Consider the following 21,626-nt stretch of genomic DNA (forward strand, 5'->3'; position numbering starts at 1 on the left):
CTCAGCCTCCCGAGTAGCTGGGACTACAGGCGCCCGCCACCTCGCCCAGCTAGTTTTTTGTATTTTTTAGTAGAGACGGGGTTTCACCGTGTTAGCCAGGATGGTCTCGATCTCCTGACCTCGTGATCCGCCCGTCTCGGCCTCCCAAAGTGCTGGGATTACAGGCTTGAGCCACCGCGCCCGGCCTTTTCTAAAGACCTTAAACTGGGATAGCTTCAATCTTCTTGTGATGAAATTATTTATTCCCGGGAAGTAATAGCAAACACAAGAGGGACCGTTTTCCCTTTGCAAAGCATTTCCTGCCCTCTAGTGGTAAGAAATAAGTCTAAAAACCTGTCTTGGAAATAAGAAGTCTGGAAGCTGGACCAACCAAGGGCAGAGAGAACTATTATGGCAATAATGGGTTTTCTGATGTCAACTATAATCATTTGCTTATATGAATTGGGGATTAGTGTCACAAACGTTTACTGAGAACCTGCTATTTGTCAGGTATACAAAAATGAAAAAAGGCATGAATGTCTTCAAGAAGTTCTCTGGCTGGATGTATAGTCAGCAAATTAGTAACTGCAGTATTGAGTAAAAGTTTAACCACATATCGGAAATAGGTGCCCATAAATAGTACTGCCCTAAATGAATATAGGAGTAAAATATTACAGTATATATGAACCGCACTACTGTTGTAATCATTAGTTGATTAACTTAACAGTTTCATGTGATTGTCAATTTCAGTACCTCACTTAAAATGGACAGGATTTGGCTAGATGACTTCTGAGAATCCTTCTAATGTAATATGCTCTGACTTTGTGAATTAAGCCCCAAAGCATACCTCATACTTAAAAGCACTTATCCATCACTAAAAATTATAAACTGCATTCTAGTGAACAACTCTGGTAATGTTGATCCACATGTATGGACATTTCCTAGATATAAAGTTGAACTTTTTAGCCAGGAGATTTATATATTGGTACATCTCTTCTTTCCTTTTCTTTCCTTCTTTTCTTCCTTTTTTCTTTCTTTCCTTCCTTCCTTCCACCATTCAACCATCCATACATCCTTTGGTTGCTCTCAAAAGCAACTCATTATGCTTGTTTTTAAAAACTGCTCGAAATATTTGCAACTACTGACTTTTTTTTTTTTTTTTTTTTTTTTTTTGAGATGGAGTCTCATTCTGTCGCCCAGGCTGGAGTGCAGTGGCGCGATCTCGGCTCACTGCAAGCTCTGCTTCCCGGATTCATGCCATTCTCCTGCCTCAGCCTCCCGAGTAGCTGGGACTACAGGCACCTGCCACCACGCCCAGCTAATTTTTGTATTTTTAGTAGAGATGGGGTTTCACCGTGTTAGTCAGGATGGTCTCCATCTCCTGACCTTGTGATCCGCCTGCCTTGGCCTCCCAAAGTGCTGGGATTACTGACGTGAGCCACCGCACCTGGCCCTAACATTTTATTAGAAAAGACACAATTATCAAAAGTTTTGGAAGAAATATGATTCACTTGTTTAAGAAAAAATAGATACAAAATTTGTTTTTCCTTTAGGATGAGCATTTTCCCAGATTAGAATTAGATTTGTTAAGTATATCTAATATCTTTAATTTCAAATATTCTGCCATCTTATCTGGGCTAGGAGGGCTTATTTGTATGTTTCAACTCAGTGGAAACAAGTGAAATATAAGAATACCTTTCAAAATTATTTCAGTATTGACTAATATTTCAGCAATTTGAGGAGATAAGGATTATCAAGGCCATAGCCACTGAATTCTTTACAATTGACTGTGTACAAAATTTACTAAAAGAGGCACCTTTCAAAATCCCTATTATTATTCTTCTATAGGAGTCTCCCATTTTCCTCCTTTATCATGATAATGTGCACCTTTCATATGTTTGAGTAAAATAACTCGTGCTCATATTTATTCATATTTGGTTCTCTCCTCAAAACTTTATGATCATTCTTCAAATAATTTCTTGTCCCTTTTTTAAATGCTTCTATGATATAATATGGGTCAAATACTTGTACCTTTATTCTAATTAAAATATAGGTGTAAAAATAATTGTAAGTCCCACTTATTTAAAGTGTCCAGTTATTTCAAGAGATAGCACAGACTAGACTATTTTAGTAGCTCACAACAAGTTGGACAATCCTCGTGGTATTTAAAATGAGAATCAACCTGTGTGGCAGAATATGGTTCCCCAACCGTTTCTTTTCCTTGTGACACACAGCTAGACTACATTTCTCAGGCTGCCAGGCAGTCAGATGCAGCCATGTAACTGAGTTCTGGCCAGTGGAATGTGGGTAGAAGTGAAATGTCTACTCCCAAGTCTGATGAGTTGTATCCCCTCTCCCACCTCCATTCTCTGGAGAAATGTGGAGAGCTCTGAGGACCTACAGCAAAGAAGAGCCACCGATGGTAGGAGACTGGATCCCAACAAATAGAGGCATCCAATCATGAACACCCACATTATACAGTGTCTAAGCCTGAATTAAATCAGTCTAATGTGACTGATAAAACTGCACATCACTGGGAAATGAATGCAAGGTCGTCCTCCACTCCTCTCCTCAGCCTTCTTATTATTTCTCCTTCCCTATTCTGACACCCAGGGTAGGAGTGAATTATTGTGCATGGATTAAAACACAAAAGCTTAGGGAAGTAAGTTAATGGCACAGCTAGGACCAAAACCTAGGCCTCCTGATTTCCATGCTAAGCTTTTCAGCACCCCCCCGCCACAAGTATGCTACACCAATGGATGGTACCAAGAACCTTTAAAAGAAAGGAAAGAAAATATCAGGGAGAAAGCTACAGGTGATGGGCCAGGCGCAGTGGCTCACACCTGTAATCCTAGCACTTTGGGAGGCCGAGGCGGGCGGATCACAAGGTCAGGAGATCGAGACTATCCTGGCCAACAAGGTGAAACCCCGTTTCTACTAAAAGTACAAAAATTAGTGGGGTGTGGTGGTGTGTGCCTGTAATCCCAGCTACTACAGAGAATGAGGCAGGAGAATCACTTGAACCAGGGAGTTGGAGGTTTCTGTGAGCCAAGATCGTGCCACTGCACTCCAGCCGGGTGACAAAATGAGACTCCGTCTTGAAAAAAAAAAAAAAAAAGAAAGATGCAAGTGACAATGTCAGCTGTCATAGAATGAGGGAAATGGGCCTACACCAGTGAATTTCTACCAAGACTATGAAACATCTCAGTGACTTCATTGTTCTTCTGGGAGATTTAATGAAGTTAATGTCCTCTGGGTTCATTAAGTAGGTGAGATTCATGATTTTGGAAAGAGATGCATGTATGATGCCTGCAGCTGATAAACAGAATTTGAGTGTTGAGGATGCAGAAGGAGAAGCCTGAAATCCAACTTACAATAATTATATAAAATTAAGTAGACAAGGTCACGAATAATTATCAAAGCTTCTATTGGTTTTATGTAATTTCTTTCTAAGAAATGAACATAAATTTTATATATCATATATGTTAACTTTTATGTTCTTTCATTGTATTACGTACAATGGTTCGGTGCCATGGCTCCCTGACACACATGACCATAATGACACTTATTTGTTTACTTAGCTTTCTAACAGGGAGCTCTTAAGGTCCAGAAAAATTGTTTAGATAGTATATTAAGCACTTGTTGAATGTTGCTTATGAAAATATATGAGACCTGAAAATTAGATCAACTCCACCTCTGACCATATTAATTGGAGATCATTTTCTTTTTATGTCTTGCAAACCAAGAATATAAAAGAGTGAAAGATGCTTTCTTTGGGAGGTTAGTTTTGTTTTTTATCTCATTATTATTTACCTTTATGGGGACATAAACATTTCAAAGGAAATCAATTGAATAAGGGATAGGCATCAAGTGAGGCGCTCTTACGTGTTCATTGGAGATGTTAAAATATTCAGCCAGCTCCGGTGGCTCATGCCTGTAATCCCAGCACTTTGGGAGGCCAAGGTGAGCAGATCACCTGAGGTCGGGAGTTCGAGACCAGCCTGACTAACATGGAGAAACCCTGTCTCTACTAAAAATACAAAGTTAGCCGGGTGTGGTGGCACATGCCTGTAATCCCAGCTACTTGGGAGGCTGAAGTAGGAGAATTGCTTGAACCCAGGAGGCGGAGGTTGTGGTGAGCCGAGATCATGCCATTGCACTCTATTCTGAGCAACAAGAGTGAAATTCCATCTCAAAAAAAAAAAAAAAAATCAGAATTTATTCTCTCTTACCATCACCCATCGCCCAGTTTCCATTCCATATACCTTCTGGGTGGCATTGAAACGTAGCTTTTAGGAAGGCCAGGGATAAGTCTGATTTTAGGATATTTCTATAATATTCTGTTTAGGGGTCTCATGTACTCAGATCTTAGTAAGTTACAGACATATATCTCTACTTCTTACCTGTTCTTCCCTCCACCACCACTTGTCGGGAAGAGATCCCTCCACTCACTGTTGTTACTACCACGGAGTACAGGCTGCCGGACTTGAGAGAGTGGAAGCTGTATCCGCTGGTCTCACTGTAGGTGCTTTCATTTTTAATGACCACATTTTCATGGATCAGTAAGACTTGGTAAAATTCTACATCTCCTTGTGCCTGGGTCCAGTTAGTAAACAGACTACTGGTCATTCCTTGGTTGGCCACATGCAAGTCAGTCACTTGGGCAGGCACTAAAACAGTAGACAGAAGACAAAACAAATGACACTTAGTCACCTTAAGAAAGTGTAAGAAAAATGAGTCAAAAAATGGAGACAGACTTGAAAGTGCTAAAAATAATTTTTGTGTTGTTGCTATAGACTCTTAGTTCTATTTCCTGTGGCATATGGAGAACTACTCCTCTAGAGAAGCTTTAGTACTTTGAAAAAGCTGCTTATATAGGGATCAAAATTATTTAGGATCCAAGGATGAGATGATGCATGCTTATTAAGTGGTTTTGGTTTTAAATTTTAGATAATGAAGGCTGCTATTTTTGAAAACTGCTTAGTTAATATGATTTTATCTGTCCTTAGCCCACGAGAATTCAAAGCTATCTAATCTACCTGAGCCAATGATTGTTCTGGGGTGGTACTGGGAATTCCCTTCAGTCTGGTGAGTATGGTCTAGCAAACTGGTTAGTTCTATACTGGCACATTCTCAAAGGGGCTGTTATTATATATGAATATGTAATAATATAAATTGTAATAATATATATTACAAAGTAATAATAACAACAACTACTGAATGTCTACTATGTGCCAGTTATGAGCTATATGTCTCATGAAGGTTACATTATTTGACACCCATTCAGAACTCTATAAAGTTGATTTTATTATTCCATTTATTAATGAGGAAACCAAGGATCATAAAATGTAAGTAATTTATATCACAGTGCTAACAAATAGCCAACCTGGAACTGAAAGCTAGATTTGTCTAACCCCTAAGCCTGTGTCCTTTTCCTAATTAACATTTATTGCTTCCAACTTATCGTTTAACAAATCTTATATACAGATCTTGAAGTTGGCATTTGGTCAACATACATTCTTCTTTGTGCCTCTTTCCTGAATTATAATAACCAAAGGGATTGTAACCTTGGCACCCCTCTTTCTCAAAGTTCATTGACTTCTGGATTAAGATACAAATGTGTTCATTAAAAAAATCCTACTGTATATGGATCAGATTCAGTTATAATTCTAAAGATTCAATTTTAATTCTAAATTTTATATGAAAGGCAAACAGCTACAGTGTCCAAAGCAATTTTGAAAAAGAAGAATAAAGTTAGAGGACTAACACCACCTGATTTCACTAAAAATCTTGTAATTAAGACAGGATAATACTGGCAAAGGGCAGACAGAAACATAGATTGATGGAACAGAATTGAGAGTCCAGAAATAGAAGAACAAACATGCTATCAATGGATTTTTTTAGAGATCCAAAGGCAATTTCATGGAGAAAAGATGGTCTTTTCAATACATAGGGCTGGAATTACCAGGTATCTATATGCAAAGAAAAAAACCTTCACCCATATCTCACATCATATATAAAAATTAACTCAAAATAGGTTGCAGACCTACATTTAAAACCTAAAACCATAAACTTCTAGGAGAAAATCTTTGTGACTTTGATTTAGGCAAATATTTTTAGATATGACACCACAGCATGATTTATGAAAGACAAAAATTGATAAATTAGACATCAAAATGAAAAACCGACAGAAAACATTTTGACTGAGGACAAACAAACAATCCTATTTTAAAATTCAGCAAAATATTTGAACAAAAAATTCCCCAAAGAAGATAAATGGGTGACAAATAAGCTTGTGAAAGGATTCTCAAAGCCATTAGACATCAGAAAAAGGCAAATTAAAACCACATGAGATATCATTATCTTATTATAATGGCTATTCCATTAGAATGGCTAAATTTTAAAACAAACTGCTAATACCATGTAATACATGCTGAGAATGTGGAGGAAGTGGAAATCTCATACATTGCTGGTGGGAATGCAAAATTTCACAAACACTTTGGAAAGCAATTTGGCAGTTTTCTACAAAGTTAAATATGCATTACTATATGACCCAGCAATATGGGTGGTGGGGATGAAAAAATGACCTTAGGTCTAAAACAATGCCTTAAACTTCCATTTCTGGCAGTATGATAGGCTAGATACCATGAAAATCCTTAATAAACACAACTATACATATTGGATAAAATACGAAAATGTAAATGAATGACTTGTCAGGAATGTAAGGGATTCTCAAAGGCCAAAAAGTAAAGGATAGAGAGATAACTGGATCATAAAGCAAACTGTTGTGTTGAGAGCCCCTTTCAAATGCAAATGTAAGTTTTGATTTTATAGCATTGCAGGATATTGGAGAAAGGAGGTAAAGTGTAGATTTTTCCAGGCTGAAGAAACTCATAGGTGACCTTGTATAACATTGGAAAGGCTACATTCTAAGTATAAGTGAAATAAATAGTATCTCTTTACTCCCTATACAACTTCAGCCTTAATACTGGATGGAGAAAACGATTTCCTCTGAGAATTCATAATCTTAAGATAGTTTCAATGTGTTTGCCACCTGAATTTATAAAACCCAGGTGATCAAAAAACCTAAAGTTGACAATTTAGATTAATGTAGGTCTGGTTTGATAGCCTTGTGCACCTGAAAGAATCAAATGAAAATTCCTTCTGAAACTCACCTTCAAACATGTCCTTAAATAATTTCCACAGAATAAAATTCTAGGGAAAACAAGCTTACGGTAAAAAAAAAAATCACATACATTTAAAGAAATAAAGCAACATAAACAAAAGACAGGAAAATCAAAAGACAACAGAACTTAACTCCTGAAGATTTCAGCTATTATAATTATCAGACATAGGATGGAAAATAAACATTGTTAATTTGCATATAACAATACAGGAGGGGAATGAAAATATAACTAAAGGGCAACAGAGCACAACATAAATTTGAAAGAGAGCCAAAGACAATGCTTAAAAGTGAAGAACATAACAATTAAAATTTAAAACACAGGCCGGGCGCGGTGGCTCACGCCTGTAATCCCAGCACTTTGGGAGGCCGAGGCGGGCGGATCACGAGGTCAGGAGATCGAGACCATCCTGGCTAACATGGTGAAACCCCGTCTCTACTAAAAATGCAAAAAATTAGCTGGGCGAAGCGGCGGGCGCCTGTAGTCCCAGCTACTCGGGAGGCTGAGGCAGGAGAATGGCGTGAACCCGGGAGGCGGAGCTTGCAGTGAGCCGAGATCGCGCCACTGCACTCCAGCCTGGGCGACTAAGCGAGACTCTGTCTCAAAAAAAAAATAAAATAAAATAAAAAATAAAAATAAATAAATAAATAAATAAATAAATAAATAAAATTTAAAACACAGTGGGTAGATTTTAAAATAGATTAGACAGAGCTGAAGAAAGAATTAATGAAATGAATCAAAGAGATGAGAAAGTTACCTATACTGTAGTTCAGAGAGAAAACACATGGAAAATATGAAATATATTGATGTGTTCATATATGTGTGTTCTAGAATACCAGAAGATGACAGAGCAGGGAATGGAGAAGGGGCAAGAGGCAATATCGGAGAGTTAATAGCTGAGAATTTTCAGGATTGTAGAAAGACACTAATTGGAAAGTACAGAAATACCAATCAATCTTAAGCAATAGAAACAAAAAGACACATATCTACACCTTGATTATTATTGTGAAACAACTGAACACCAAAGGTGAAAAATCAGTCATAGCAAACAGACTCAGAGAAATAAAAATTAGACTGATAGCTGACTCAGCAGCAACAATAAATCCCAGAAAGACTAGAATAATATCTTCTATGTGCTGAGAGAAAATAACTTTAAACACAGAGTTAGAACTTAAGGAAATTATCTTTCAAGACAGAGAGCTATAAAAAGATGAGAGTTATATAAAAATATGCCCAGCAAAAACAAAATTTGAGAGAGTTTGTCCCTAGAAACTCTCAATGAAGAAATCTGAATAATGTTCTCCAGAATAAATGAAAATAATCCCAGATAAAATGTCTCAGATGCAGGAGGAAAAAATGAGAAAAAAGGTAGTAAATTGATAGGTAAATCTAAACAGATGTTGACTATATAAAGCAATAACTATATTTTTGTGGGATCAAAAGAGGAGAGAAAAATAAGATACAGGACAATAGTATATACATTGAAAAAGGAATTTTTTTTTTTTTTTTTTTTGAGACAGGGTCTTACTCTATCACACAGGCTGGTGTGCAGTGGCAGGATCTCGACTCAATGCAACCTCCACCTCCTGGGTTTAAGTGATTCTTATGCTTCAGCCTCCTGAGTATCTGGGATTACAGGTATGTGCCACCACTCCCAGCTAATTTTTGTATTTTTAGTAGAGACCGTGTCTTGTCACATTGGCCAGGCTGGTCTTGAATTCCTGGCCTCAAGATCCGCCCGTCTCAGCGTTCCAAAGTGTTGGGATTACAGATGTGAGCCACGAGGTCTAGCTAAAAGGGAAATCTTGATGACTTTGCTTCCAATTACACTGAAAAAATGAGAGCAATTAGAAGATAACTGCTCACCCTACAACTATCCACCTATTGGGATCTCTACCCACATATTCTCTCTTCCCTAGGTGATGCGGTTTGGCTTTGTGTCCCCACCCAAATCTCATCTTGAACTGTAATATGCATGTGTCCAGGGAGGGAGGTGACTGGATCATGGGAGCAGTTTCCCCCATGCTGTTCTCATGTGAGTGAGTGATTTCTCACAAGATCTGATGGTTTTATAAGGGGCTCTTTCCCCTTTGATCTCCATCACTTCCCCTCCTGCCATCTTGCGAAGAAGGTGCCTGGTTCCCTTTCACCTTCCACTATGATTTTTAAAAATTAATTAATTAATTTATTTTATTATACTTTAAGTTCTAGGGTACATGTGCACAACGTGCAGGTTTGTTAAATAGGTATACATGTGCCATGTTGGTGTGCTGCACCCATTAACTCGTCATTTACATTAGGTATATCTCCTAATACCATCCTGTCCCCTCTCCCCACACCCCACACCAGGCCCCAGTGTGTGATGTTCCCCAGCCTGTGTCCAAGTGTTTTCATTGTTCAATTCCCACCTATGAGTGAGAACATGCAGTGTTTGGTTTTCTGTCCTTGGGATAGTTTGCTCAGAATGATGGTTTCCAGCTTCATCCATGTCCCTACAAAGGACACGAACTCGTCCTTTTTTATGGCTGCATAGTATTCCATGGTGTATATGTGCCACATTTTCCTAATCCAGTCTGTCGTTGATGGACATTTGGGTTGGTTCCAAGTCTTTGCTATTGTGAATAGTGCTGCAATAAACATACATCGCATGTGTCTTTATAGCAGCATGATTTGTAATCCTTTGGGTATATACCCAGTAATGGGATGGCTTGTTCAAATGGTATTTCTAGTTCTAGATCTTTGAGGAATCACCAGACTGTCTTCCACAATGGTTGAACTAGTTTACAGTCCCACTAACAGTGTAGCAGTGTTCCTATTTCTCCACATCCTCTCCAGCACCTGTTGTTTCCTGACTTTTTAATGATCGCCATTCTAACTGACCTTCCCCCACGATTGTAAGTTTCCTGAGGCCTCCCCAGCCATGTGGAACTGTGAGTCAATTACATCTCTTTCCTTTATAAATTACGCAGTCTTGGGTAGGATCTTTATAGTAGTGTGAAAACAGACTAATACACCAGCTGACACTGAGGTTAGATTCCCCATGCTCCTTTCTAAAGCCAATTCCTCCACTTGTGCTCTAGATCCCAATACCTCTTGCCTACTCATGGAAAAACGGCAGCAATTCTTCCCTCTCACTTTACATCATCATGATTCCCCTTCTACATCTTCTAGATCATTCCCTCCAGCATAAAACATGCTGTTATTTCTTCTACCTTTAAAAAATCATCCTCTTTTCAACCATACTTCCTTTTCTAGATGCTGCCCTATTTCTCTGCTCTCCTTTGCAGCAAAACTCCTTGGAAGGGTTGTTCTTTACTCTTTTTCAAGTTTAGGAAACTAAATCCAAGCCAAGTAAAAAGAAGGAACTAATAAAGATAAGAACTGAAATTGGTAAAATAGAAAACAAACACAATAGAAAGGATCCATAAAACAATGCCTAGTACATAATAGGCGGTTAATGAATACTTGTAAATTGCATGTTAAATAGTAATTCAGCAGACAGAACACTTTAAAATGTAAAGTTTATAAAGATTATTACCTGTTCTTCCTTTTACTGAAGAGGAATTTTTTAAGTCTCCACTAATACTGGTGACTGTAGCCATGTATTTTCGTCCAGGCACCAGGTCAGTAAAAGTGAATTCTTTGGCATCTTTGGAGAGTGACTTGTGGATCAGACGGAGGTCTCTGTCAGCTAGGGAAATGATGTATTCCTCCCATTCTGCTACAGGGGGCTGCCATATGATGCTCAGTGAGGTTTCATTGGCATGTTTGACACGAAGCTGGAGGACAGCCAAGGGGACTGAGGAAAAAGCAATGGAGACTTGGGTCACTGATGGACTCAGGCACATTCATAGAGTATACTTTTGAGAGCTCTTCTCTTCCATCCTTAAGAGTGTTTCCGTTCAACATTTGCTTTATGAATGTCTCTGAGTGTTAAAACAAAATCTTATCACAAAAAACTTTGTTCATGTATTGTAACCAGAAATACAGACTCAATTGCCAGAAGAGTCATTGATTTTTGACTACATAATACTTTGAGTTTCTTTTTATATGGATTCTGTAATACAAAAATATTTACTCCAATCTTGTCATTCCCAAAATCACAAAGAAGAGTTCCTGTTTGAGTATTTAGGTGGAGCTAGGAGTATTTGTCACCCCCATAGGTTGAGGAGACCAAGTGCAACTTTCCCTCATTTCTGAGGTGGGGGACACTGATGTGTTCATGGAAGGGAGAGTTGGCTGGCAATAATAGCATCTAATTGAGGACTTGTCTCAAAATTGATTCATTTAAAAGGTTTTATTATTACAATTTCTAGGAGACATTAAGAATAAAGTGTTGGTCGGGCGCAGTGGCTCACGTCTGTAATCCCAGCACTTTGGGAGGCCGAGGCGGGTGGATCACTTGAGGTCAGGAGTTTGAGACCATCCTGGCCAATATGGCAAAACTCCATCTCTACTAAAAATACAAAAATTAGCCAGGCGTGGTGGCTCACATCTCTAGTCCCAGCTACTTGGGAAGCTGAGGCACGAGAATTGCTTGAACGCGGGAGGTATAGGTTGCAGTGAGCTGAGATCATGCCACTGCACTCCAGTCTAGGCAACAGAGCAAGACTCCATCTCAAAAAAAAAAAAAAAAAAAGGAATAAAGTGTTGCTGCCTTAAATTATGAAAGAATCAAGTATGAAAATTTTTATTGTAAATTTTGCATCCATAAATTTTCTATAAATCCATTCTAACTGAGTCCCTAACTCTGCATCTTCCTCCTTTGGTATAGAGAAATAATTTGATTATTTACATTGAGGCCTACTTCAAGTTACCTGAATAAGGTAAACTGGAGATAAAGTTTAAGAAAAGTTTGGGCTGGGTGCAGTGGCTCACGTCAGTAATCCTAGCACTTTGGGAGGTCGAGGTGGGTGGATCACCTGAGGTCAAGAGTTTGAGACCAGCCTGGCCAACATGATGAAACCCCGTCTCTACTAAAAATGCAAAATTAGCTAGGTGTGGTAGCGCATGCGTGTGATCCTAGCTACTTGGGAAGCTGAGGCAGGAGAATCGCTTAAACCTGGCAGGCGGAGGTTGCAGTGAGCCAAGATCACGCCATTGCCCTCTAGCCTGGGCAATAAGAGTGAAACTCTATCTCAAAAAAAAAAAAAAAACCCAAATGTTTGGCCTGGCGCCATGGCTCATGCCTGTGATCCTAGCACTTTGGGAGGCCAAGGTGGGTGGACTGCTTGAGGCCAGGAGTTTGAGACCAGCCTGGCCAACATGGTAAAATCCTGTCTTTACTAAAAATACAAAAATTAGCTGAGCATGGTGGCACATGCCTGTAATCCCAGATACTTGGGAGGCCAAGGTACAAGAATTACTTGAACCTGGGAGGTGGGGGTTGCAGCGAGCTGAGATTGTACCACTGCACTCCAGCCTAGGCCTGGGAGACACAGCAAGACTGTCTCAAAGAGTAAAAATAAAGAAATAAATAAAAGTTCTCCTGAGAATTATGCTGACATGCTGAGAGCCCCTAATGTTTTATGATCTTCATTTCCAAGTCATTTGAGTGATAAAATATTAGAGACGACATAGATGCTTGTCCTGTGAAATACTAAAAGCAGCTTAGTTTAAGCTGCTGTAGGTCTTTGATCATCATCCAGTGGACATTAATATTTGGAAGATGAAGAGATTACTGCAAGACACAGTTGTCAAGCGAAGTGGGTGTCATGATCTTTTCTTTGACATTCTTCTAAGAAGAACAGTGAATCCATGTAGTTATTTCCCTATTATCAGGCAAACTAAGAAGAAGGTATTGGAATTTCACTCTAAGTATCGAGCATTTCACATTACAAGGATTATCAAGGAAATGTTGAACTTGGAAGTGCAACTCTCTTCTTTGACAATATGAGTATAAGTATTTGACAGTATGAGGATACTGAAACATGATTCTTGCTGTCATGATTATACTGCAAAGCTTTGGGCAGTTATAACCTCTTTGAGCCTGTTTTCTCATTTCAGTAGCCTTATTCTTCCCTTCCCTAAAATCCAAATATATCCCTCTCCACTTTAATCACTCTTCCTTGGTACCTGAAATCCCCACATTAGTCAGCATGAGGTCAAAGGCAATGGTTCCCTAATGCTGATCACTAGCAAAACGTTCTTCTTCTGTGGGAATGATTGTCTTTATTTTTGGAATGTATCCATCCTACTCTTTTGGTGTTTAAAATGGCTTTCTTTCATGAAATAATGGAATTACTAGTGGAAGTGATTTTAAATGTTCTAATTTGACAAATTAGGTGTTAGAAACCCCACGTTAGTTTTAACGTCCTTAATATCTCAAATTCAGAAAACACGAGGGTATGATATTAGCTGTTACGGCAGTTACCTGGATTACCTGGGAGAGGGAACAAATTACTCTTCCATTGGTGTTAACACCTTCATATTTGCCTACCTGTCCGGCCTTGGCAACGCTCAGGATTCTTCAAATTTCCACTCTCAACAATGACTTCCACCTCATACTGTCTTCCCGGCACGAGCCCCATGTCACCCACGACATAGTGTGTTTCTTCCTTTCCCACAGTGATGTTGAGCAGCACTACAGAATCATTGAAGAGTAGGATCCGATACTGCTCCCAGTCTCCAGCAGGGGGCGACCAGCTCACTACAAGAGACCTCATCCAGCCATTACTGTTTGCCTCCAGGTTTGCAACTTTGTCTGGAACTAAATGGTGAAATGATGTCAAAAAGGAGATATTACAAACCAAAAGTAAGAATACTCATTTACTTTTCTTGGGCAGCAATAGATAGGAGACACAATATCTGCAGTTCAAAACATTTCTATCCCCTCTTGATGTCTGTGGATTGCAAATGAGGGTTCTTTGAGACATTTGACACTCAAGAAGTGTCTGCCAAAATCATTTTAGTAATATCAGTAATGTAATCTTCTGTTACAATGTTAATAATCTGGTGAAATGTGGCATCCTTTGGAAGAGATATTGGATGTCGTGATCATGAGGCATTCGTTTCTTTTTTCCAACTAAAAAGATTAATGTTCTTGCAAGATTAAGCTCTATTTTTTTTTTTTTTTTTTTTTTCGCTTAAAAGCATTCAAGGTCTCTCTATAACCTACAGAATAAAATGTCAAGCCCTCTGCTTACATTTTTGGCTCTTTAAGTTCAGACCCCACATCCTTCCAGTCTTAACTGAGACTACTTTCTGCAGCCATCCTGTCTCCTTCCCTGCCCTTTGGAAAGCTGGCCTCCAGTTGCATGTTCTGTAGACCTGCAAGTCTCCTGGGCTCTTCTGCCTCTGGGCCTTTGCTTATTTTGTCCCCTCCACCCCAAAAGCTCTTCCCTCTTTGTCACAAATGTTATATTTTTTAGGTCCTCATTAAAGACCATTTCTATTTCCTCCAAGTTGGTTTTATTTTTTTTGAGACAGGGTCACACTCTATTGCTAGGCTGGAGTGAAGTGATGCAGTCATGGCTCAACCACAGGGCTCAAGCAATTCTCCCAGCTCAGCCTCCTGAGTAGCTAGGACCACAGGCACATGTCACCATGCCCAGCTAATTATTATTATTATTATTTTTTGTAGAAACAAGGTCTCACTATGTTGCCGAGGCTGGTCTCAAACTCCTGGGCTCAAGCAACCCTCCACTTCGGCCTCCTAAAGTGCTGGGATTACAGGCATGAGCCACCGCGCCCTGCTCCCATTTCCTCCAAGTTTGTGCTGCTCTTATGAAAGAGAATTTTGTTCTCTTTCCTCTTTGACCATATAGCGTTTACTTCAGATCTCTAATAGCAGAGGGAATGGACTCTGGAATCAAATAGCCTAGTTTAAATTCTAGCTCCAGCACTTACTGAGTGGATAACTATGGACAAATTATTTGACCTCTTTGAATTATCTGTATAATGCTAATAATAACAGGACATCTCTCACAGTTTTGTTGTGAGAACTAAATGAAATAATGGGTGTAAATTATTTTGTCAGTGCCTGATACATGGAAATATCAATACAGTCACTATTATTAAAATGTACTATTTTTCTTTTTGTACATGTATGTATTCTACATCTGTGTGATTAAAATGAAACTTTTCTAAAGCAGAAGTTGGACAATTTTTTCTGTAAGGATCAGGTAGTAAATATTTCAGGTTTTGCAGGATACATATGGTTTCCGTCTCATCTTTTTCTTGTTTGTTGCTTATTTGTTTGTACAACCCTTTAAACATGTAAAAACCACTCTTAGCTTGAGGGCTAAACAAAATCAGGCCACAGACCAGATTTGGCACCAGATGGGGTAGTTTGTTGGATCCTGCCTTAAAGGCAAGTAGCATGTCTTATTTGTTTTAACAATAGTACAGTAATTTACACATATGAGGCACTGGATAGATAAGTGTTTGAGGACATAAATTAATAAAATAATGTATGGAAAACATGGTAAAATGCTAACTGGTTCTCACTGTAAGAATGAGTCAGAAATGTTTTATATACTGGCATCAATGCTAATGCATTTATGCTCCTTAAGTGATGTGACATGAAAAAGCATAAGACAGAAACAATATGCACATCATTCAGAAATCCAAACTCATTTGCCTAAGTGACTCAGACAAATGGGCCCTACCCCAGACACCTTCAGTTACATAGGCTGCACTTCTCAGACTGGGAAAGGAGTTTTCCTGCTAACTTATTTTGTCCTATTCTAAGGTGGATCAGAGAGTGATTTGAGCAACCAAGGAACATTCTGGAGCCCAAGACTCACATGTTCTGCCCATTGCCATCTTCTGAGCAGACAGTTCACCAGAGACACAGCTGACAGTAACTTGATAAAGTCGTCCAGGGGTTAACTCTTTAAAGTGAGTTTCAGTGACCCGAGGTGCTAATACTCTGGATTCTTTGATGGTCCCTTTATGAGAGAGGGTGATGTTGTAAGAATCCACATTTCCAGGAGGTCTTTGCCACTTGACTTTTAGAGAGGTCAAATTGCCATCATTTGTCACCTTCAGATTTGAGACTTCCATGGGGGCTAATTAGGAAAGAACAGAAAAGAGACTTTTACTCAGGATATCTCACCAGTCCTATGGCCAAATTTTGACCTGTAATTTTATTTCTGTAAGCCACATTCCTTGGGCTGGAGAAAACAAGCACTTTAAGAGGCAAAAATTATCCTCTTCAGATGGTGAAAAAATAAAAGTAAAAAAAAAATTTTAAAGAGGCAAAAATAATGCTGTAAAACCAAAGGTAGGCTATGTGCTTGGTGGCAAGGCCCAAAGCTTGTCAGGCAGAAGCCTGGATTCTGGTTCAGACTGGGCCATTGGTCAGCTAGGAAACTCTGGACAGCTCTTTCTAGTTCACTGAACCTTACAGTGTTTCTTACTGGCAAATGAGGCTAGGTCAAAGCCCCACAATGGTCCTTCCCAATTCAGAAATTCTTTAAGTAGAATGCGCAAAGAGGTCTGTCATCTGCCTCATTTCTTATCACCTTTATAGATTAATATTCAATAATATTGAGTACATAGTAAATATATTGATCAATTGATTAGTGATTACAAAATTTTATGTGATAAAACTAATTTTTATATTAAATAATGATAAAATTAATGAGTTGTGTTACTACTTCATCAAAGGAAAATGATTAAAAAGGAGATACCCTTTTGTGAATACTTTTTTCTAGAATATAAATTAATGAAGCTTCCTTAAAAGAATGGGCGGCCTGGAGCGGTGGCTCATGCCTATAATTCCAACACTTTGGGAGGCCGAGGTGGGTGAATCACCTGAGGTCAGGAGTTCAAGACCAGCCTGGTCAACATGGTGAAACCCCGTCTCTACCAAAAATACAAAAATTAGCTGGGCGTGGTGGTGGGCGCCTGCAGTCTTAGCTACTCGAGAGGCTGAGACAAGAGGATCACATGAACCTGGGAGGCCAAGGTTGCAGTGAGCCGAGATCACACCATTGCACTCCAGCCCAGGCAACAAGAGTGAAACTCTGTCTCAAACACAAAACAAAACAAAACAAAAGAATGGGCATAGCACTCTGATTTTGCATAAGGCAGTTAGGAATGCAATTTGCTCTTGACGTACATAAATAACTTTTAAGATATACAGAACATTTTTGGCCAGGAATATCTACATATATTTGAGGTGTGCTATAAAAGGTATATAAATGTACTGGTATCCTCAAATCTTTCCCACCAGCCTCCTATAGTTCCAGAAACTAATGTCTAAGGCACCGTATATACTAGAGTTTCACTTAAAATTAGATAACTTACCAAGAGAGGAGATTTAACTTACACATTAGACTTGCTAGAAGGATTAGACTCTACTAAAATGTAAGCTCCATGAGGGCAAAGACTTTGTCTCTCTTGGATGTTATATCAGCAACGCCCAGCATCTAGCCTATATTCAGTAACTATTGGCTGAATGAAAGTTTGTGTACATTACTCATTAACACTTAGCATAGATTCATTTATTAGTCTAGGGTAGGCTGTGGGAATAGGTCCTGTGGTATTAGGTCCCAGGTCATGTGGTTAGATAGAAAATTTTGGAAATGACTGTCACACAGGAGTAGGGCTATGTATAGCATGGAGAAAGTAATTCTGGTTCGCTGTGAGTGATGTCATAAAGACAGTGGATCCCTGGTTAAGAAAAGGAAGAAGGAATCCTTAGCAAGGAGACGGAGTATTAAAAAGAAGAAGAGAAGCTAGGTCCGTATCAGTAATTAACTTTGCCTACTTCAAAATGTTGCCAAGGGCTAGCCTAAACTTTAGAATAAAAGAGAATCCTTCTTTTTCTGAGTACAAAAGTGGATATTGGTCTTCTATACCTTATAAGAATTTCCATTTGTCCTATATTACTGTTATTAAAATGATAAACTTGATTTATTAAACATCCCCTTGAATTCGCTTTATTCTTCTTCAGCTAGCTAGGGAGAACTTACCTGTCCTGACTAGTTTCCACTTGTAGTTTTGCAGCCCTGCGGCCTCAGTCACAACAGTGAGGTTGTAGAGATAGCCAGGGGTCAGCCCATTAAAAGCATAGGAAGTAGCTTGTCTGTCCACAACACTGCCATGAACTAGGATCCCTTTATCCATTAGCATCAGCCGGTATCGTTCCACATTCCCAGAACCATGGGACCAGGAAACCAGGAGAGAATTAGCTTTTGTGGAAATACCAATATCTTTCACTGGAGATGGCACTAGTGAGATAAAATGCATGTCCAAATGTCATTCATAATTCCCTTACAGGAGACATATACATTTAATTAGAAGTCACACATTCATCTTAACTTGGTAATAGCGTTAATAAATAACAGGATTCTGGAAATTTCACTGGAACTTTGATTAGTGCTGTTTTCAAAGTCTGCAGCCTCAAGTTACATCATAATTTACTTGTCTACCTCCCCTACTTCATAGGTATTGAGGTAGCTTTTGCCAATGAAGTATATAACACTACACAGCAGTAAGTGGAAAAGAGAAAGGAAAGAACTATAGAAGATGAAAAATGGAGAGGGAGATTTAAAAAAGAGAGAAAATGTGGCACATATACGCCATGGAATACTAGGCAGCCATAAAAAAGGATGAGTTCATGTCCTTTGCAGGGACATGGATGAATCTGGAAACCATCATTCTTAGCAAACTAACACAGGAACAGAAAACCAAACACTGCATGTTCTCACTCATAAGTGGGAGTGAACAATGAGAACCCATGGACACAGGGAAGGGAACATCACACACCAGGACCTGCTGGGGGGTTGGGGGGATAGGGAAGGGATAGCATTAGGAAAAATACCTAATGTAGATGACGGGGTTGATGGGTGCAGCAAACTACCCTGGCATGTGTATACCTGCACGTTCTGCACATGTATCCCAGAACTTAAAGTATAAATATCCCAGAAATTAAGGTATAATTGAAAAAAAATTTAAAAAGAGAGAAAATGAGGGGAGAGCGAATGACATGAAAGACATGTACTTTATGGAAGGAGGAGTGATGTGCCGTGTATATCATAATATGTGGGTGCACAGATGGCTTATTCTTCACCTCATCGAAGAAACAAATACTTATTTCAAACATAGGAGTATTTAGGAAACATTATGACTTGATGTTACAAGAGGAGTATACAAAGAATAAAAACATCTAAAAAATAAGTTTTATGGCACAAACTCAGAAAATGGGGCAGAAAGTCCTGTTGCTTTGATTTGAGTTAGAAGAGCCATTAGGGAGTATCTCTTCCAAATTGGAGAAAACTCCAATTCCAGAGAAGTCCCATGACTTCTTCAAAACCATTCAGCAAGTGACCAGCATAGCCACGCATGCTATTTTCAGTCCAGTCTGTCCACTGTATCCCACAAGCTCCTTTTAAAAATTTAACTAATTGCTAATTAATTAATTTTGCTCTGGAGTAGCACTCTTACTCCTATTCCTTGAATAAAGTATAACTTGAAAAGTATCCTATGAACTACTCAGCTATAAATAAACAGGTCTTACCTGTTGATCCATTGGTATAAACTGAAGAAGAATGCTTTCCTCCAGAAACAGCTGTGATGGTAATATTGTATTTACTACCAGCAGTGAGATTGAAAAAAGTGTATTTGTTCCATGAAGTACTTTCTTGAATTTGAACCCCCTGTATCTTTTGGTTATTTTCATCAAATAATTGCACCTCATACGAGGTGACTTTTCCGGGAGAAGGAGTCCACCAAACGTGCAAGCTGGTTGAAGTACTCTTCTCTTTACTGACTCCAAACCTAGCAGGAGGTAAAGGATCTGCAAGGCAAATTAAAAAAAAAAAAAAAAAAAAAAAAAAAAGAACATGGCTTGAAGACTTTTGCAAATAACTGCTTATTTTACTGCAGTCCAGATTCATTTTTCTTAAAAATCTGTTATTTGTGAAATAAAGTGGCATTTTGCTTCACTTCCAAACCTACCCTTTCACTTTCTTAAAAAAAAAAAAAAAAAAAAAAACATTTAGCTACTAGTCATATGAATTCCTTTTTCTACGAAAACTTTTTTGTTGTTGTTGTTAAGGTAGCTCTGATCTTGAAAGTTCAAGCAAAGTTATATTTTCTTTGGCTTGCGGTTTAGCAAAGTTTTCAAACATTGACAAACATCCAGGTTATGCCTGGATAAATACTGAAGATCTCAACAGAAAATGCAGATATTAAGAAATAATCTGAAATATACACTGAACTTCTTTCTAGGTTGTAGATTGTTGGTGTCTAGTATACGTAACTTTGGGTGGTTTTTTAGATATTAGACAACCACAAAAGATACAGATCTGATTATAAACCTAGGATAGGTTTGCTTACCACAATGGATTCTCCCACTAGCTGGGACTCCCTATATCCCTAGACTTTTTTTTTTTTTTTTTTTTTTTTTTTAGATGGAGCATTGCTCTTGTAGCACAGGCTGGAGTACAGTGGCACGATCTCGGCTCACTGCAACCTCCGCCTCCTGGGCTCAAGCGATTCTCCTGCCTCAGCCTCCCTAGTAGCTGGGATTATAGGCACACGCCACTGCGTCTGGCTAATTTTTTTTTGTATTTTTAGTAGAGACAGGGTTTCACCATGTTGGTCAGGCTCGTCTCGACTTCCTGACTTCAGGTGATCTGCCTGCCTCGGCCTCCCAAAGTGCTGGGATTAGAGGCATGAGCCACCACACCTGGCCCCCTATATCCCTAGATTTTTAACATCTCAATTTTGGGGCACTTTGATGCTGCCGGAGCACCCAGAGTATGTGGGAATGGGCAAATCTTGCACCCAACTGTTCATCTTATTTCAACTCTCAAAGCCAAGGATCAGTTTGAGAAGTCCTGCTTTGCCTGTGGTTGAATCTCCACCACTGAACTTGAATAGAATAAAAAGCATATCTGGGTTAGGAACTAAGTCAATGATAGTTGGTGAGCAGCCATTCTTTTGGTACAGCGAGGAGTAAAGTCTATGAAATAAGGGGCTGCCCCTACCCTGAGTGCTGAGAGTAGAACTATTGTGAGACATCTTTAGGAGAAATTTTCAGAAATCCAACATGGTTCTTGGTCTAGAAAGTGGGATCAAGATATTGGAAACCAATATTGAAGGGTCAGGTCAGATATTACAATGGCATGGCTATAGAAACTTCACTACTTCCTGGTAGACCATGTTGTGTTCACAATACAACACCAGGAATTCTAGACCTTAATTAGAAAATATAACCTTCTTATATGTCTTAAGATGATGTTCACCTGCAATTAACATATAAAAAAGAAATAAGATAGCCTTACTCTATATTCAAAAGGCAGTTATAAACAGACAACTGATAAGACTATGTATGGCTGATCAATAGATACCACAGGCTTAATAGAGCCTATGAAATCTAATGTTTCTATGTTGTATGCTATGATTTATATAAGTACCTCATACTGTAAAATTATATATGCCACATTTATAACATCAATAATTAATAATAACATAAATTTTAGCTGACAAGCAAGCTGAGGCAGCAGT

General features: G+C 38.8%; 1 protein-coding gene across 1 annotated transcript in view; it reads right to left on the minus strand.

The window, feature by feature from the left end:
- PTPRB (protein tyrosine phosphatase, receptor type B) overlaps nt 1-21,626 on the minus strand; it is a 122,192-nt gene that overhangs the window by 59,728 nt on the left and 40,838 nt on the right. Inside the window, exons 5-10 of the mRNA XM_025403262.1 lie at nt 19,633-19,911; nt 18,086-18,343; nt 15,911-16,174; nt 13,603-13,872; nt 10,702-10,962; nt 4,383-4,649 (exon numbers count right to left, since the gene is read on the minus strand). Of these exons, the coding sequence (XP_025259047.1) occupies nt 4,383-4,649; nt 10,702-10,962; nt 13,603-13,872; nt 15,911-16,174; nt 18,086-18,343; nt 19,633-19,911 (1,599 nt within the window). The remainder of the gene's footprint in view (nt 1-4,382; nt 4,650-10,701; nt 10,963-13,602; nt 13,873-15,910; nt 16,175-18,085; nt 18,344-19,632; nt 19,912-21,626) is intronic.

Source organism: Theropithecus gelada, chromosome 11 (genome assembly GCF_003255815.1).
Source record: "Theropithecus gelada isolate Dixy chromosome 11, Tgel_1.0, whole genome shotgun sequence".
NCBI lineage: Eukaryota > Metazoa > Chordata > Mammalia > Primates > Cercopithecidae > Theropithecus > Theropithecus gelada.